This window comes from Pseudorca crassidens, chromosome 18 (assembly GCF_039906515.1).
Source record: "Pseudorca crassidens isolate mPseCra1 chromosome 18, mPseCra1.hap1, whole genome shotgun sequence".
Classification (NCBI taxonomy): Eukaryota; Metazoa; Chordata; class Mammalia; order Artiodactyla; family Delphinidae; genus Pseudorca; species Pseudorca crassidens.
Window position 1 is genome coordinate 10,549,681 of NC_090313.1, and position 20,350 is coordinate 10,570,030.

General features: G+C 35.9%; 1 protein-coding gene across 8 annotated transcripts in view; it reads left to right on the forward strand.

The window, feature by feature from the left end:
• NALCN (sodium leak channel, non-selective) overlaps window positions 1–20,350 on the forward strand; it is a 292,929-nt gene that overhangs the window by 119,514 nt on the left and 153,065 nt on the right. For all 8 annotated transcript variants that reach the window (XM_067713361.1, XM_067713362.1, XM_067713364.1 and 5 more), the window contains 2 exons: window positions 1,770–1,901; window positions 16,963–17,130. In XM_067713361.1, the coding sequence (XP_067569462.1) occupies window positions 1,770–1,901; window positions 16,963–17,130 (300 nt within the window). The remainder of the gene's footprint in view (window positions 1–1,769; window positions 1,902–16,962; window positions 17,131–20,350) is intronic.

Genomic DNA, 20,350 nt, shown 5'->3' on the forward strand with positions numbered 1-20,350 from the left:
GGGCAGTTGGCGCCAAGGGATGTGATTCAGTGGTTTGTTATGTGGTCAGCCTCTCTCTCCTCCTTCTTCTGCCCAGGGCCTTCAGCTTCTACTCTGTCCTTTTATATACTTCCTACCCCACAGTGGGCAGGGGCTACCAGAATGGACTTAAACAGACATGGGTACGGAGCCTGGCTCTGCTGTATACTTGCTGTGTGACCTTGGACAAATGACTTAATCTTTCTGAGCTCACTGGAAGAAGTGAGTAATATATCCCACTGTGTATATGGTGGAGATGAAAAGAAATGAAATAAATAACATACTTATAGTATTCAATACATGGTAGCTATTATAATAATAGTCATTTTTTTGGAATGCCTAATTATTTCACCTCAGTGTAGGCAGCAGACTTGGACCAGACTTGGGTCCAAATTGTGGTTCCATCTTCAACATGTGTGTGTGAGACAGGAAGTTATTTAACTTCTCTGAGCCTCAGTTTCCTTCTCTATAAAGTTAGAGTAACTTCCTAGGGCCATTATGACATTAAATGAGTTAATTTATGTAAAGCACCTACAACAGCTCCAGGCATATAATAATTATAAATATAGACATTAGCTATTATTAGTTGTAGTATAATTTTCAATAACATATTTATGCAAAGGGTACAAAGTTCCAATATATAAGATAAATAAATTCTGAAGGTCTACTATACAGCATAAGTGCCTGTAGTTAGCAGTACTCTATTGTATATTTAAAATTTGCTAAGAGGATAGATCTTATGTTGTGTTCTTACCACTAATAATAATAATAATGGAGTTGAAAGGAAGCTTTGGGAGGTGACGGATATGTATATGGCCTTGATGATGGTGATGGTTTCATGGGTGTATTTTTACCCCCGAGCTCATTGAGTTGTATACATTCAATATGTACCACTTTTTTTAAAGTCAACCATACCTCAAAAAGTGGTTTAAAACATAGAGAGTAAATTATTAAAAATAGTAATTTAAAGAAATAAATAATTTACAGAGGCAATAAATTTAAAAATAAATAGGTCTTAGGTTTCTCCCACTTTTCTGCTTTTATGATTATCTCTAAAATGCTTTCCTCAGCAGTAGCTCTTTCTCTTAACAGAATAGAGCAATACTTGTTATGTGGTATCAGCTTTCCAAAAATAATTTCTGCATAGAGTCAGTAGTAAGTATAAAAGCTTCCTAACTAATCAGTGAAAATTAAGATACAGGCTGTATACAAGTTCAATGAAATGTATTTTCAACTTTTAACCAAAAGTCTCTGAAACTCTCTCCCCAGTTATTTTTTAGCTGCCTGCAGAAAAATGATTCCTTTGCTCACTATTTAGTGACATTCATCAAGTTATCTTAGAAGGACTGTTCTGGACATGTGGTTGCCAAGGGGCAGGGGAGTGGGGGAGGGAAGGATTGGTAGTTTGGGATTAGCAGATGCAAACTATTATATAGAATGGATAAACAACAGGCCCTACTGTAGAGCACAGGGAACTATATTCAATATCCTGTGATAAACCATAATGGAAAAGAATCTGAAAAGGAATGTGTCAATGTATGTATGTATAACTGAATCAGTTTGCTGTACAGCAGAAATTAACACAACATTGTAAATCAACTATACTTCAATAAAATAAATTTTCTTTTAAAAAAGACTGTTCTGCACAGCAGCATATCACAAAGATGTTGCAGACCAAGGCCTAAGCACATAGTTCTGTTGAATCACGGCTTTGTTTCTTTGTTAAGAGTCCATCTGTTTTGCCTCCTCAGCAAATGATGCGGTCATCCGTCTTCCACATGTTCATCCTGAGCATGGTGACTGTGGACGTGATAGTGGCTGCCAGCAACTATCACAAAGGAGAAACCTTCAGAAGGCAATACGACGAGTTCTATCTTGCGGAGGTAAGCAGCTCACGGGGTGCAGATCACTCTTCAAGGTAGACGAAAACCTCGGCTAGTCATAGCACCTTTTTTCAATGTGAAAATTGCAGTTTGTTAATTACTTGACTCTGACCAAAGCTGATTCATTGTCTGCTTCAGAGGTGTTTCCCTTGGTCACCGTGTTGCCTGATTTGTTTCCTGTCGCCCTGGGCCTGAGTGATCTTTCCCACAGTGTGTCACATTGCCACGGTAACCTTGCCCTACGGTTACTCTGGTCATCTTGCTGTTTTCCTATCAACCTCTCATTTTCTCTCCTTTGTCATGTTGTGTTAGTCTGTTTCCTCCTAAGTGTAAGCAAAGCACAGATTCAGAATATTATAAATGAGCAAGTCAGCTCAACAGTACCAGGGAGGGGGCTGGGGAGAAACTGAAGGATTTCTGTTCTAAAAATCTGAAGTGTTGCAACCTGCACTAAAGATGTCCAGTCAGGAACAGGTAGGTTTAGTGATTAAATTAGCATCATCCAGCACTCCGCATCCCATACCAGAGTTTTGTAATAGACTTCTTACTGCTGGGGTAACTTTGTTAATATTTGATTCTTAAATATTTTTTAATGATTTCCAGAGACCACTACTTTTTTTCATTGTAAAAAATTATTTCTAAAATATATCTTAGAATTCAGTGGTTATGTACTTATGTAAAAATTGACAGACAGCTCTTTCAAAACCCATTCATCATATAAGTGAGGAATGCATATCCAGCTGTGCTACCCTTCAAGAAATCCAATATATGAAAAAGACAACTTAAAAAGCAGAAACATCGCAATGTGATTTTTTTTTTTTAATATTTGTTTATTTATTTTTGGCTGTGTTGGGTCTTCGTTTCTGTGCAAGGGCTTTCTCTAGTTGCGGCAAGCGGGGGCCACTCTTCGTCGTGGTGCGCGGGCCTCTCACTATCGCGGCCTCTCTTGTTGCAGAGCACAGGCTCCAGACGCGCAGGCTCAGTAGTTGTGGCTCACGGGCCTAGTTGCTCCGCGGTATGTGGGATCTTCCCAGACCAGGGCTCGAACCCGTGTCCCCTGCATTGGCAGGCAGATTCTCAACCACTGCACCACCAGGGAAGCCCGCAATGTGATTATTTTTATTACAAAACCACTTTTCATGTACAAAATCAATTTGCCTTATAGTTGAGTTCCTTATATATGCAGAATTCTCCCAGTGCATTTAAAAATGGATTTGGTTAATAAAAAGTCAGTCCACCAACACATCAACTTTTCAGAAAAAGAATTGATAGTATACAGCTATTGAATATAAACATCTATGTGGGTGTCAAGAACCTTTAAAGGAGTCACTTATGAATTCCCCTCTTGTGGAGGTTTGTTTCCTGTAAGAAAATATCATTAGTATTAGACTTTCACTGTAGTAGAGTCTCTGTGATGTGACACTGCCTGATAGCTGTGTCGTATATGGAGCTTACAGTTTAGCAAAAATATAGACAGTGAACAATAACAACTTTTTATGCTGTGGAGAACAAATGACAGAGGCTCATGAAGAAATTATGTCCAGCCCAACACCTGAAAAATGGGTATAATTTTGCTGCAAATCCAGCACAGAAAGCATGGCTTGTCATTGAAAGCAGAGGGGAACATGGACCAAGAGTCATCCTTGCAGGTGAATTTCTAACACAGGGATGGGACTTGAAGGAATCCCAATCAAGTAATTTCTGTCTGTCCTGTGAAGTAGGAAGCAAGGTCTCATCCAGCCTGATGATGAGACGGTGAAGTGGGAAGCTTGTGGAGAAGAGAGATAGGACACGGGTCATGTGGAGAATACAAAAAGCTAATGACTGATACATCGAATGCAGCACTGAAGATTGAGACTACAAATTTATAGTGATGCCAATTGAGACAGGCCTGGGACTTTTTTCGGCCTTTCATAAAAGGGAGAAAGGCAACATTCGGATTGATCCAACTCTAGAGCTTTTTCAGTCTAGTGGAGCTGAGAGACAAGGGATCAGGGAACATGGGTGGTTGGCAAAGGAGTTGAAATGATGACCCTGTGGTCTAGGTTGGATATGAAAAGAGGGAAGATAAGAGGAGAATGAAAGAGTAAAAATGAAGGATCAAGGGTCTCCAGTGGTCAAAGAACAGGTATAGTTAAAGGGATGGAGTAAGAGAGCTAGAAGGTAAGGTTGTGATCAGAGAGCGGGGTGCAGGATTTATATTTCAGAATAATTCTGGGTAACTAAATACAAAATCTAGGGTGTTCTATGGATGTGGGTGGCTCAGACGTAATGATGGAGTCAAGGCAAAGATGGCAGGGAACTGTTGGGGTATGGTGTTGGCTAAATCTTCACAGTGACACACGTCATTGAGCGTTGAGGCCAGTTCTTCTGGAAGGGAGTGTAAGTGGCATGTGGGAGTGACTGACAGAGAAATGAATAGAGATCAATAGAGGGCCTTCTATCGAGGGCATGGGGAGAGTGTGGGAGAGGGGGTTTTCACCTGACGGAGTACATCTCAAAGGGGTGTGGAGCAGTAATGGGTGGGGCATCTCTTCCTCATCCACACCTTGTCCTCCATGGGCCACACGGGGCATTGGAGCATGAGTATCCTTTTCTGGACAGGGCAGTGGGGGGAGTCATGCATTTGGGACAGGACCGGTAGAGACAAGGATAGAAGAAGCGGACTCTGTGCTCAGAGATCCAGAGTGAAGAAGAAATTGTTTAACAGGGAACGAGAAACCCAAAGGTTAGTTAAAGGCTCTGGGTGGAATGAGGAGGGAAGAGAGGTGAGGTGGAAGAATTACACAATAGTATTAGAACCAGAGGCAAAAAGGCTGATGACAGAAATGCCTAGAATAAAAACAGAAACGGCTACACGTGATTGACCTTATGCCTGTCTCACTGGAAGGAGCAAATTATATTTGCTTCTGAGGGAGCCCTGGATATTTAGAGATTCCATTAACATTTCCTTTGTAGCCCAGTGTGCATACTCAGTCGTACTAAATCAATCCTATACAGTAAATATATAAGCCATTCTGGGAACAGAAGAACAGAACAGAATCCTCCAGTAAATTTTACCTAATTTTTTCATAAACAAAATTGATCTCTTTCCTAATGTGTTTATGTGTGTTAGCTGATTTATGATCATGCTGTAAGAAATTCCAACAAAATTTCAAATATTTTAATATTGTAGAGTTCATTGATACTATTTAAGTGTATAGGTGGCGTCCAGTGGTAGTTGAAAAATCCTTGTCATTGTTCTTTTTTGTATATAGTACTATTTTTTAATTTAAAAAATCAGAAAGAGGGACTTCCCTGGCTGTCCAGTGGTTAAGACTTCGCCTTCCAATGTGGGGGTGCGAGTTTGATCCCTGGTCGGGGAGCTAAGGTCCCATATGCCTTACAGCAAAAAAACCAAAACATAAAACAAAAGCAATATTGTAAGAAATTCAATAAAGACTTTAAAAATGGTCCACACACAAAAAAATTCTTTTAAAAAAAGATTATTAAAAAAAAAAATCAGAAAGAGAGGATTGTATAGTAAAATCTGGCACATGTGTTTCTATTAATTGTTGCCCACTTCCCAAACCACTGAAAGTAAATTTGATTTTCATAAACAACATAGTAGAGGTTTAGTTAACTTACAAAATGTATAGACATCACTTTATTCTTGAACTACTGAAACATTCAGAATTTGTTCACATCTATTTATCGATTTGGGGTGTCTGAGTTTCCCAAAGCATGTTTGCTCTTTATTCAAATCACATTATCTCTTTTCTTTGTATCAGAAACTTGCACATGGTTTGTTTTAAATGAGTGTGGATAAGTCATTTTAATCACACTTAATTTTTTATGAAATACTCTCTTTTAAAAAAATTGGTAAAGATGGTTTGGGCTTAAGCCAGGAGTCAACAGACTTTTTCTTGAAGAGCCAGATAGTAAACATTTCAGGCTTTTCAGGCCACGTGCCCTCTGTTTCAACTACTCAGCTCTACTGCTGTTGTGCAAAAAGTGAATGTGGCCTCAGAAGGGTTGTGTCCCAGTGAAATTTTATTTATGAAAATAAGCATTGAGCTTGATCTTGGTTTAAGCTGTAGAAACACAGAGCATGCCAACTAACATCCCCATGGGTTAAATTCAAATATAGTAAGACTAACAACATAATAGCTACCATTTTTTTAGAGGTTCCATTATGTTGCCAAGTGCTTTAAAGGAATTCATTATCTCATTTAATCCTCAAAATGGCTATAATAACAGCAGTTCAAGTTTATGGACTATAATGACATAGTGTTTAAGGTAATAGCATTATGTAATATTTTGAAATGTTTACCTTTAAAATAGATCACAAGAGGCCATGAGCTTTCAGAGAAGTAATTTCTTGAGTTCCCACATATTCCAGAATAAATTATTTTGAAAATCCAAAATAAACCACTCTACCCAATAGGAGTCAACGTGCACTCTAAAAAACATCCTTTAAGCATAAATTAACCTGCTTAGCTTCTACTGTGAAGCTGGGGACTTGTTTATTACTTTGGATCAACTAACGTAAATTTAGAATTAGTTGAGAAACAGGGAAAACTATTCTTTGTTTTCTAGGCTCTACATAAACATAAAGAGGTAAAGAGTTACTTTCTTTTGTAAGAGTTTCATTTTGATCTAAGATAAGTCATTGTCATTAATATACATAAAATCACATGTTATAATGAACATAATTATATTTTACAATGTATAGTCTCATTTTCTTAATAAAGAATAAAACTTGAACAATACTGTCCTATTATTATATAAAAAATATAAATATATCTGTATATCCACTAGATTGTATGTTTAACAGAAGTTTATCAGCACAGCCTTATGCACAGAAGATTCACAATTTTAACAAAATTCCTCTTTTAAGAAACTCATAAATTGGTGGGAGAGAGAGGAGAACAATGAAGTTATAACAGCATATCCCTGTTGCATTTCTGGTCGAGAGAGAGGTTTACCTCATTTAGAAACTCCAGGGTGTCTCTTTGGTTTCCTCTTTTTCTATGATTGTTCTGTGTTTTGAAGCAGAAGGGCTTTCATAAGCATAGAATCATTTTGCCATCCTACAGGAAGTTATCTTTTCTAGCAAAGTGATTTCTGTGTTCCTCTGAAGACATTTGGCTTTATGATATTTGTTAAAATGAAATTAAGTGAAAGAGCCATTTATTTTAGTTCCAACAAAATCTGACAACCGTATTTCATCTCAATCACAAGAAATGACTGAATTATGAAAGTAACTTATCCTGCTCTACCAGCAGTCTTTCATATTGTCATTAAGTTTAATTTCATTTTCTGGGAAACTTTAATTAAATAAGTATCTTTTGGCTGTAGCTTTTTCATGAGTTCCTATAGGATTTGGGCAGTATCTTGCTGAGTGAAAAAATAACACAGTAATGACATTCTTGATTATTCAATGATCCATCTCCAAAGTTTGCTCTTTAACTGTCTAGAATATTGAAGTTACACTATAGACTAAGAGTAGGTGATTTACAGACACCTCTGGAATGATGCAGGTCATCATTTATTTGGGTGTTATTTAACCTGAATTTCATTTAGGAGAATAGTGTTGCCTGAATTGCATTTGTCCTGTTATCTTCTTCTGTGATAAATATGCATTCATTTTCTCATGAATATCCATTATGTTTCTCTGAAATTATGAAATAGAGTCTGCAACACAAATCTTGGATAATATATTTCAAATATCTTTGCACATATGGGCAGTATCTCTACTATTTTATCTTCTCAGACCTGCATAGTACAATCAGCTCATTTATAATTTGTCACCTATAAATGTTCATACATTATTCATTGAATTAAAAGGGCAGAACAATTTCCATTGTTCCATTTATATTAAGCATGTCATTTTCTGTTCAGTTATTTTTCTCCTGAGCTTCAGAAATTTGGCAGTCTCTTGTTGTCTTACCTGCTAGCCTCACAAATCCAATTACAAGTTCTTTTGGAAAACAAGCATTTTAAACTAATTTCTTGCAATTTTCATTCTAAAAAAAAAAAAAATCTTTTCACAAGTTGTGTGCTTTTATCCTAAGAACAGATATAATAATGTTTCTTAGGACAGTAACTCCTTTAAATTTATTAATTTAACTTAATTTATTTAATTTTAATTAAATCTGCATTCCCTTATTGATAATTTCCTTGAGGACAAGAGGGCTTGTTATAGTAGATATTAAATGACATATGTATTATTATAAGATGAAAATTTGGAAAATAAATAATAAAATGTGGTGTTTAAAGAACTCATACAACCTGCATTCCTGAAAATATTAGTTAAACTTTGCTGTCGTGACATCAAACTTGATTTATCTGTACAGCATGAATTCTCAATGGGAGGTGAAAACACCTCTAAGGGGATAAAAATTATTCTTGGGGAGGCAAAAAAATCTTATTCTTGCCATATATAAAGAAGAGATTGATATGTTTATATTTATAACATAACTGTGCTAATAAAATTCCATATGGTGTAGTGATTAGAAACTAAATATCTAAAAAGACTCCTTGGCCGGGGAGGTGGTTAAAAAAAAAAAAAAGATTGCAAAACACTGACTTAGGAAAATTGTAAGAAGAAAGAAATATTTTGTTTTTTTCATGTATTGTTTTCAATTTTTTTCAAGTAATGTGACAAAAATCTTTAATGAAAAGTTTATTATCCTCTTACAAATCTTGCCTTCACTCTTAAAAAGACAAGTTTCAACTTTAAGCACCCACCGATGGTGTAATATACTCTGAGGGCTCGAGGCAGAGAGAAGGTCCCACTGTGACCTTTTCGATGTGGGGACTGAAGAGTTAGGGGCCAAGGTCATGGGTGCTCCCAGGCTAGGAATGACGAGGCTGCACTGCTGACTGCTAAGGATTTGCAGAGGACCTAGAGATTGTCATACTGAGTGAAATAAGTCAGACAGAGAAAGAGAAATATCATATGACATCACTTATATGTGGAATCTAAAAAAGTGGTACAAATGAACTTACTTACAAAATAGAAATAGAGTCACAGATATAGAAAACAAACTTATGGTTGCCAAGGGGGAAGGGGGGGGAGGGATAAATTGGAAGATTGGGATTGATATATACACACTACTATATATAAAATAGGTAACTAATAAGGACCTACTGTATAGCACAGGGAACCCTACTCAATACTCTGTAATGACCTATATGGGAAAAGAATCGAAAAAAGAGTGGATATATGTCTATGTATAGCAGATTCACTTTGTCATACAGCAGAAACTAACACAACAATGTAAATCAACTCTACTCCAATAAAAATCAAAAAAAAAAAAAAAAGGATTTGAAGATAACCTCTAGATTGGACACATTCTTAGATGATGCTTCTGGGGAACCCTTCCAGGTAACTGGGTTCTGCAGACAGCCTGCTAGCCTCCTTTTTATACGGCCAACAGCATGACGGTTGCAAGTTCCACCCTGTCCAGCAACTGTCAAGGTTGAGTTCCTTGAGGCAGGCTGGAGTCACCCATTGAAAAGAGGTTACTAAAAAAACCTCACTGCTTCTACCCTGATTCTTCCCAACTGTTGTCTTCTGCTGAATTGAAATCCTATGCTAAACCCTCTAACGTACACTAAAATAACTGACAACTTAATTTTCCTAAATCCTTTTTGTAATTCCTGACATAGTTCTCCCCCACTCCAGAATAACCCATAATTACAAGTAAGTTAGACATATTTTTGTGCATAATATTTTTCCATGAAATTTCAGCACTTTGGGATTGATACTGGTTTTCAGAGAATGGGAACATTAGCTTGTTAACAATTAACAAACTATGTTAGAAAAAAAGGTATTTGCTCCCAGGAGAATTGGAATCAGGAATTCTAGTAGGAAAATCAGTGGGAATATGGGTATTTATACATAATCACATAATAGTTTGCTAAATCACTTTTAGTGCCTTTTAGTGTCTTTGAAAAGCATATAAGTTTTCCCACCAGGCAAATAATAATGCAGATGGATCCAGCTGCCTATTTTATTATAAATTATGATCATTTAAACAGGTCATTCCATCTGTCTTTTGATAGCAAATGCAAAGTTAGTAAAGTGATTAATTGTATTTATATGTAATTAGACAATCTATTTGGATATATTTCAGGCATTTATTGGTAGTTCCCTGCTTTAAAAAAAAAAAATGCCTACTTTGATATGGATTACATTCCTTCCTTTGAAGTGAAAGTCTAAAAATACAGGTGAGGGAGAAGTGGAGATGTGGGCAGTGGCCAATGCTCCCTCTGCTGATACAGCAGCCAGGCCGGGCTGCAGGGGAACCTTCAGGACGGATGCATCTGAGTTTCAGCTTTTCCTGAACTCTGCCAGGATGCCTGGGGGAGGGGACAGGTGCTGGACTTCCTCATTGTGCTGCGGGCCCTGGAGTGAGAAGTCAGGGTTAGAGAGGAATTGCCTCTTGTTATGACTTGCAGGGATCTGGGTCCTCTGGTCGCCTCAGGCTGACCCTGCAAAGGCGTTGCATCTGCCCACTGGTTCCTTGTGGTCCCAGGAGGTCTAACAGAATCCTGTTGATCTCAGTGATCCAGGAAGGGAATCTCCCCAAAAGCTGAATTTCTCCCAGGAGGGAAGTTAGGAATGGATTCCACCAGCCTGGGAAGAATCCTGACATGAAGCGGCTTCCTCCTGCTACCCAGCAAAGCGGCTGCGGGGTTTCAGGTCTTTCACCACAAAAAACATGATGCCTCATACCATCCCTTGTTTACCACCGCTCAAGAGAGCATTTTTAAAAAAAATTTTTATTGGGGTATAGTTGATTTACAATGTTGTGTTAGTTTCTGCTGTACAGCAAAGTGAATCAGTTATGCATATACATATATCCACTCTTTTTTAGATTCTTTTCCCACATAGGCCATTACAGAGTATTGAGTAGAGTTCCCTGTGCTATACAGTAGGTCCCTATTAGTTACCTATTTTATATATAGTACTGTGTATGTGTCAGTCCCATGTTCCAGTTTATCCCTCTACCCCCCTTACCCCCCGGTAACCATAAGTTTATTTTCTACATCTGTAACTCTGTTTCTGTTTTATAGATTAGTTCGTTTGTAGCCTTTTTTTAGATTCCACGTATAAGGGGTATTGTATATTTGTCTTTCTCTGTCTGACTCAAGAGACCGTTAAAGACAGACAAACAAACAAAAAGCATATAGCCATGAGCAAGCAAAGAAAAATATTCTTACACAAAGGGATTCAGAAACTGAGGATGGAACTGGGAAATCCAAGATGAACATCTAGTACAGGAGTTTCCCAGTAGAGTAGAACTGACGGGAGAGAGAGTAGGGTTTTTTCCCCCCAGTGTCTCAAAGGTAGATAATTAGGGCAAAAAACAAACCTTCTGAACTTTGACTAACATTTTCAAAAAGTGAGCTGAAAAGGGCATGGTCGTTGATGAGAGCTAATTATTAATATAGGAGAGCAAGTGGAAAAAATTAAAAAACAGTGGAAAACATGAGGGAAAAAGCAAGAGACTCGCCACTTGGATGTGAATAATAGGAGCCCCTGAAGGACAAAGGGAACAGAAAGAAGAGTAATAATAAATGAGAGAAGAAAATTTTCCTAAACTGAGGTAAAGCATAAATCTGTAGATTGAAAGCGCTAAGTCTCAGGATAAATGAAAAAAAGGTACATTCCTAGGCATATCCTGGTGACCTTCCTTGGTTGCAAGCATAAAGAAAAAACTTTTTTAAACCTCCGAATGGGCTTAAATAACCTGCAAAATCAAGATAAATATATTGTGCTTTGGATGACTCATCCTCAATATTGGAAAGTAAAGGCAGTGAACCAACATATATATTGACCACTGAGAGAAAAGAACTGCAACTCAAGACTGTATGCAGCCAAAATATTCATGTCAGTGTTAAAAATGCACTTTTGATAGAAAAGGATTGAGCCAGTATACAACCCTGGATGTTTATTTGAGGAAACTACCCCAAAGTATCCTAAGCCTAAGACAAATTCTTCACAGTCCAGAGGACTAGATAGATAAGATGAAAAGGAAATAAAAGTAGTGGGTATTGAATCTAAATGGAAGATGGTAATTAAAATGTCAAGTAAGGGTCCTTGAAAAAAAAAGAAATAATTACAGTTCAAAAAGCTAGAATTGGGACTTCCCTGGCGGTCCAATGGTTAAGACTCTGCGATTCCGCTGCAGGGGGCACGGGTTCAATCCCTGGGCATTGAACTAAGGTCCTGTATGCTGTGCGGCACGGCCAAAAAAAAAAAAAAAAAATTGATGGTTGATCTCAGAAAAAGCAGAATTTAGGAAGAGGGGTGATATCACTGGGAGTGTGGGTGAGAGAAGGATACTATGAAGTTTGTAGGTTGGCAGGGGTGTGAGGGAAGAGTGAGCAAGTACATTTGTGCGGGAGAGGAGTTTACAATTATTCAATTTAGATGCAATAATAAAAAAGTATAGGTTGATGTAGGACAGTTGGGAATTAAACTGGGAGATTAGAAGAGCAGAGTCCAAATAAACAAGGGGGAGAAAAGACATTAACAACAATTTGACCAAGCCAGAAAAGACAAGAAAAGGTTAAAAGATGAATATCAATGACGTATACAATAAACTAGAAACATAAGACCAGGTATAACTTTTGCACGCTATATGTGAGAGGGTTGAATTTTCCTATCAAAAATCATAGAAAATATGCCTTTAAAGGAGAAATGGCTGATTAAAGGTTGGGGCAGAGAAGGTCCAAGATTTTTAAAAAATCATAGAAAATATGATTATGTTTAAACACAAAATCAAATAGTATCTTGATTCTAGGAGATGCATACAAAGTGGCCCCAGAAAGGGGCTGAAAATCATCTATGAAAAAACTAAAAGTGACATCTAAAATATTAAAACATTTTAAATGCTTAGCAGACCATGCAAAAAAAATTAAGGAATATTCTCAAGGCCAAAAATTGTGTTGATGCGAATGAAGAACAGCTAGTGGGCTCTAAGGCCAGTGGCTGCCCTGAGGGTATTTGCATATGCTTGTCACCTAGAACTTGCCATTTTAGGAGCTGTATCCTGGACAGACGGAGGGGCTGTTCAAGGTGAAGCGTCAAAACAGAGACACCCCCATGTAACATCAGGACACATGAGGTCTGTACCTCAATGAGAGAAGGAAAATGGCCATCCCTCAGAAGGAAACAGTGGGGAAAACTTCAGTCTTGACCTTGACTCCAAAAGAGTAGGGAAAGAGTATGCTTTGTGAAAATGTGTCAGCACAAGCCTGCCCGCGTGGGATTGGAGTTCAAAATCACATTAGTTTCAGGTCTGAGAAATGTCAGCCAAGAAGTTGATTTAAAGGGGCAGCAAATTTGTAAGATATCTCATGCCCTCTGCTGAACCAGTTCTTTCTGAAAAAAAAAAAAATGTACTCTAAACACAGGTCTTGAAAATCTAGAGGAAATTAATGATTTCCTGGCAAAGTACAAACTACCAAGTTGATGGACGAGGTAAGAAAGCTGATCAGAAGAACATTGGAAAGCTTTGATCTACCGTTACAAAAAAGATTGGGCCCATGTGGTTTTTCTGCTGGATTTTTATCTACTTTCAAAGATGAGATAACTCTTATTTTATTTAAGAAATTACAGATTGTACAAAAGATGGGAAACTCCATAATAAGTTTGATAAGGCTACCATAGGCTTAACCCAAACCTTATAATTATAGTATAAGTAACATTACAGACCAATTGTATTTATGACAGTAGCTGCAAAAATTATAAACAAAATATTATCCAATAAAATCAGCATAAGCATCTAGGGTTTATTCTAGGAATATACAAATCAAGGACTCCTGTGATATATTTCATTGCCTCAATGAATTAAAGGCTAAAGCCCTCTAAGTAAAATAAAAGAGAAAGAAAGTACTTAAACATGGTAGAAATTATTACCCTAAGCTCAGTGCAACCATTATATATGAATACTGAGAAACTTTCATTGAAAATAAGGGGCATATTATGGACTCCTGTTACTACCACCACATTACTTAGTATATATTACTATTTGGCTATACCATTATAGCTAATGAATTAATACAATTAACTCCAAAATAAATCTTGAAAAACATCGTATCTTCATTGGCACATGAAATATATATATGTTTATAAAGCCCAAGAGATTTAAAAAATTTTAGAATTAATAGAAGAATTTAGTAAGGCAAGTTGAGAAAAATCAATATAAATAAATCAGTAGCTTTTCTTTCCACTGGAAATAACTAGGTAGAAATGGTAAAAAAAAAAAAAAAAGGTAAAAATAATTCATTTTCATTAGTGACTGGAATATTAAATGAATAGAAATAAATTTCAAAATCAAACAATAATATATCTTTATGGGGAAAATTTTATTAAAGAATATGGGCCAAATAAATAGAAAAACATAGTGTGTTTCTAGATATGAAGACTATCTATTAATCCTTCTAAGGCATGTACAAGGTAAAGAAAAAAGTTATAAAGATGGACACATGTGACCATATAAAAATTAAAGTGCTTATAGAACTAATTCCAGTAGAGTTAAAAATCTAACTATTGACTAGGGAAAAAATATTTCAGTTTATATAGCAGACAAAGATGAATGTCCTTAATATCAACAACTCCAAAAACTGATAAGAAAGAAACAACACCACCATAGAAAATTGGCAAGGTTATGAACAGAAATTTGTTTTAAAAAAATAATCTAAGTCATCAATATACATCTGGACAGCTAAGCAAAAGTTTTATTAAGTTTGATTACATCAGGTGATGGTACAGATTTAGGAAAAGAAACACTTTCCTACCTTGCTGAAAGGCAAATGACAACGTAACATTTGGAAAGTAATCTCTTAATGCTTTCTAAAATTTAAAGTGGGCAAACATGTCCTTTGCCCCAGAGGCGCCAGGTTGGAGATTCTACTTATAGATAGGGAAGCCCAATAAAAACTGATATTGCATAAGGATGGTCAGTACAGTCTGTTTTTGAAGTAGCAAAACACTTAACCATTTTTCCTGATGATTCCTTATCCAAGAAGTACCGCCCTTTAACGAATCAGTAGAGAAAATGTTGAATTAAATAAACATTGAATACCATGCAAAATTATGCAGCTGATAAAAAGAATAAGTAGAACTTATATCTCTTAACCTGAAGGCTCATCCATGATTGTTAGTGAGAAGCTGAAGAATGACATAAAATGTAAGCCCATTGTGTGATTATGTATGTTTGGATGAGGAGGGAATATAAAACATGGTTACCATGAATCGCCTGGGAAAGGTGGGCAGGAATTTTATTAATACTTTGTGTATTTAGGATTATTTCACAGTTAAAATGTATTACTCTGTTACACTTTTTTTATTGAAGTATAGTTAATTTACAGTGTGTTAGTCTCAGGTATACAACAAAGTGATTCAGTCAAATACATATATATACACATATATATGTGTGTGTGTGTATATATATATATGTATTCTTTTTCAGATTCTTTTCCATTATAGGCTATTACAAGATTTTGAGTCGAGTTCCCTGTGCTATAGAGTAGGTCCTTGTTGTTTAACTATTTTATATATAGTGGTGTATATATGTTACTCCCAAACTCTTAATTTATCTGTCCCACTCTCACTATCCCCTTTGGTAACCATAAGTTTCTTTTCTGTGTGTCTGTTACATTTTTTAAAAGGGACATGTCAATTTAAATTATGAGGCAAGGTGGGTCTAGAGAAGTAATGTTAAGTTCCTCCTCACACCTAAATTAACCATCTGCAATCCCTTTAATGTTCCAGTCCTAAAAATGTTATTAAAACTCCACTTTCCTCACATTTTCCAAATGTGTGTGGAAGAAAATCCCTTCCATGTTGGCCTAGAAAAAGAGAAGCAAGCTATCCTTTATTCCTGTCTTCCAACAAATCATTTGGTATCTTCTGACAGGGATGTGTTATGACTAGTTGCGCTCTTTAATTAGAAGTTAATCTTATGTCACTGACATGTACACACTACTCTTTAATTAGAAGTTAATCTTATGTCACTGACATGTACACACTACTGTATATAAAATAGATTACTAATAAGGACCTACTGTATAGCACAGGGAACTCTACTCAAAAGAATAGGGAAAAGAATCTAAAAAAGAGTGGATGTATGTATAACTGATTCACTTTGCTGTACACCTGAAACTAACACAACATTGTAAATCAACTATCCAATAAAATTTTTTTAAAGTTAATATTATATTGCCATTTTAATTCCAGTTGTAAACTTCTTTATAAATTGAGTGCTTTTATCCATAGGACAAGCAAACGAAAAATAATATGCTATGTTTGTATATGTACTTTATAATATTGTTATTTGCAATAGCAAATTCCTAGAATTAATGTGATAGATTAAGAGATGGAACGAATTTATTAACACAGTAATGTCGATTGTTAATTTATAAAATTAATAATGTAGACATATTAATTTATGTGTGCATATGCACACACACATAAACTCCTTGTTATATTGCGCTGGCCAAAAAGTTCGTTTGGGTTTTTCCCTAAGATGTGATGGAAAAACACGAACGAACTTTTTGGCCAACCCAATAAAATCCAAAATTCTCTGCTGTTTATGTGGCCCAAGATATAAATGATATATAAATTTTTAAATTGTAGTTTAATTACACTTAGTAATATGTAAGTGTAATTATACTATATCATGTGCATTGTAGAAACTTTTTTTAGAAAATAAAAATTATAGAAAAATGCAGCCTTTCTGTATATAGTACTGTAATTCTATAAATGGCTATGACTTTTAATTAATATCAAATGATGAATAGTGAGGAAATAATACCACTCACAAACATTTAATATTTTAACGTATTTTTCTCTGATTGCTTAAGATATATTTGGTCTGTGAGGTTCTAGTTGGTGTGTTTCAAAACCGTATTTTTAACAATATTGTTCTAGATTTTTATATGATATGGCTCCTCATTTTATATGATAGTGGCTAAAATTCATGCACTAACAACCATATGAAATATTTTGAAATAAATTATAGTTTTACATTACAATTTCACTGTCCCTTTGTTCCTCTAGGTGGCTTTTACGGTACTTTTTGATTTGGAAGCACTTCTGAAGATATGGTGTTTGGGATTTACTGGATATATTAGCTCATCTCTCCACAAATTCGAGCTGCTGCTCGTAATTGGAACCACTCTTCATGTATATCCAGATCTTTATCATTCTCAATTCACATACTTTCAGGTAATACAAATAATGCCTATTTATCTTTAGAATTATTTTCTTTCCAGGGAAAATACCAACAACTGTAGTAAATACAAACTTCAAATAGGCCCTGTGACATTTTAAATACCAAAAATAGTGCATTCATTTCATTGTTTTAAAAACTCTGAAAATTCAGAGTAATAAATGGAGATGTTTTATGTACAGTTCATAGATCAACACAGTATGTAGAGGTACGTATTTTATATGTACATGGATATTATGCATCTGTGCATACATGTAAAATTTTAAACTACATCAGATGTTGACACACACTTTAAAGAGCAGGAAATATGAATTTAATTCCAAGTGTAGTTCTCCCTTCTCAATAAGTCTAAATATGTTTGCTCAACACTAACTTACAGTTGAAATAATAAGAAATAAAACTTACCTTTACAGATTGTAATTAGTCATACTTCATTATTTATGAATTCCTATTAGTTTCTTTGTGATGATTAAATAACACCTATAATTTTTTACTTTTTTTATAATAACTGGATATCTATTTTTTCAAATGTGATATATTCAATCACATTACTTTATAATTATTCAGTAAACAAAAGTAATTATTACTTACGCTCTTTGTAATTGTTGAATAATAGCAATATGCTGAGCGTTCTTTTTAACTCCTTGGTCAAAATATAATATATGTATATGGGATAGCTTAATTTTTAAAATCTCAAGTATAGTCATTTTTCTGACTCAGAATTGGTCATTTGTATAATTTATCATGTAAATATCAGAAGTTGCATTGTTTTCTTCATAGATATTTTAAAATAGTTGGAGAATAAAATGGCAGTACAATTTTCAAAGAAACAATTCAGAGAAACAAGATTCTAACTCCTTAGATGAAAGAAAATACATTCCAACTTCACTGAACTTACTTATTGATGATACCAAAGCCATCATTTTCAGAGAAGTATTAACTTCAGGTGCCCGATCGTGACCTGAAACTCAGCACTCCTGATACCTGGGAGAAAGGACGTGAAAATACAATTCGCAAAAATGAAAAACATACCCCACAAACACACATGAAAAGCTGAGCCTCTCGTAGTCACAGCCAAGCACCCAGTGAACTCACAGAGGGTATCATGGTTCAAGCTTTCAGTACTGTCAGCATCTTTGAACAGAAATCCCTTGCCACTGGTTGGGTTATATCCTCAGCCTTGGTTATCATAGGTGAGATGCCTGGGGCAAGAGACATACACATGTTTGAAACTCTTGATACAAAATATGCTTTCCAAACATTTGTGTCATTATATGCTCTTGGGCACTGCTGTCTAGATTCACAAAATCAACATGAGCATTTAGGACCTACATTAGAGAATCATTGTACATAATTACAGAAAATATGCCTCATAGTCAAAACTACAACATATCTTTTTTCCAAACCTATTAAATTAAGAAAGACATCAAAGCCTATTACAGCAAGGGTGCCATATAAAATATATTCAGGGCTTTAAAATTCTTATCATTTCTCATAGATAATTTTTCAGTGAAAAGTTACAAATAGGTCAGAATTTTGCACACAAAGATATTCATTCTAGAATTGTTTATGAGAGAAAAAAATGGGAACTGTTTAAGTGGTAAGCATATGAGGAATAGCTTAGTAACTCATATGCAAATTTGGCCATAAAAATAATTATGATGAATTTGTAGTAACTTAGAGATATGATTGTTCTATTTAAATGCAAAACAGTATAAAATTATATAACATGTATAGCTACATATCCATGCTATATATAACATATATAGCTCTATATATGTATGTAAAATACCTATAAATGAAAAAATGACCGGAAAGAAATAAACCAAATCATTACAGATGATTAAAAGTCACCACCTCTGGGTTGTTTTTCTTTTCGGCTGCGTGACTTATGGGGTTTTTAGTTCCCCAACTAGGGATCAAACTGGGACCCTCAGCAGTGAGAGCACGTAGTCCTAACCACTAGGTTTTTTCTTCTACTCTGTTTTTCACAAAATATCTAAAATCAGTGTGCATGGCTCCAATCGTTTTATATATAGACATATAGCTATAGATACAGTCACAATACAGGGTCAGTGAAGTTTGCAATTTTAATGTCTGTAAAACTTGTAATAGTTTATGTTAATAGTAGAGTGATTTTCATTTGTATCTCTCTATACATGGCCAAGTTTATATTTGTCTAATGAGATAAACACTGTCTCAGTTATTTTGTGCCTAGAAGCTAAATCTCTCAAGAAACTTAGATGTCACAAGGATTTTTGCAAATTCACATCTGGAGAACCCACTGTACTGAACAGATTGGCTCTTTATGGGCTGACTTTGATCTCCCCTGTTGGTCCTCATGCTTGCTTCTCATCTCACTTGACCTTTCTTCATCGTGCTGGCAGCAGTTCTTCCCGTAGTGAATGTCACAATTTTTATATCTAAATGAAGTCAACAATTTAGTACAAAATGTCTCCCTTTATATCAGTTATCTCTGAGAGTTGGGTGTTATCCATCTCTTTATTCAGATGAGAGTTCCTGAGCACCTACTATGTGCCAGGCACTGTTCCAGATCCTGAGGGCAGAGAAGTGAACAAGGCAGAGAAGATGCCCACCTCGGGAAGCTTGCATTCTAGAGGGCAAACAGTTTATACACAAGTACACACAAGTACACAAGTACGAGTGCACGAAAGGAATGCGAGTACAGGAAATGCCATCCAGGAGAGACAAGCTGAGTGAAAAGGATAGAAGTTGTGGGGTGAGGGTGCTATTTTAGATAAGTTTGTTCAGGGAAGCCCTCTTTGAAGAGGGGACATTTGGGCAGAGAAGGAGCGAACCTTGAGAAGGTCTGGGTGGATGCATTCCAGGTAGAGAGAACTACATGGCACCTGTCCTAAGGAGAATACATGCTTGATGGAGTGAACATAGGGCATATTACAGGGAGTAATAAAGTCTTCGCAAAATGCTCTGGTTCTGACATAGCAGGGTGATGACACCGGCTGGTATTTATTGTGCACCTACTGTGTGCCAGGCACTCTGCCGAGTGCATCGCTTCATTTGTTTCTCGTTAGAGAATAAACTGTTTTGATGGAGTGTAAACTGCGATCCCTAGAGACTGAATAACTTGCCCAAGACCACATAACTAGCAAATGGTGGAAACTCATTCCCAAGAAGTTTAATCTTATATTCATATTCTTAACCACTCAATTGCTACAGTATCTCACTATTAATCAG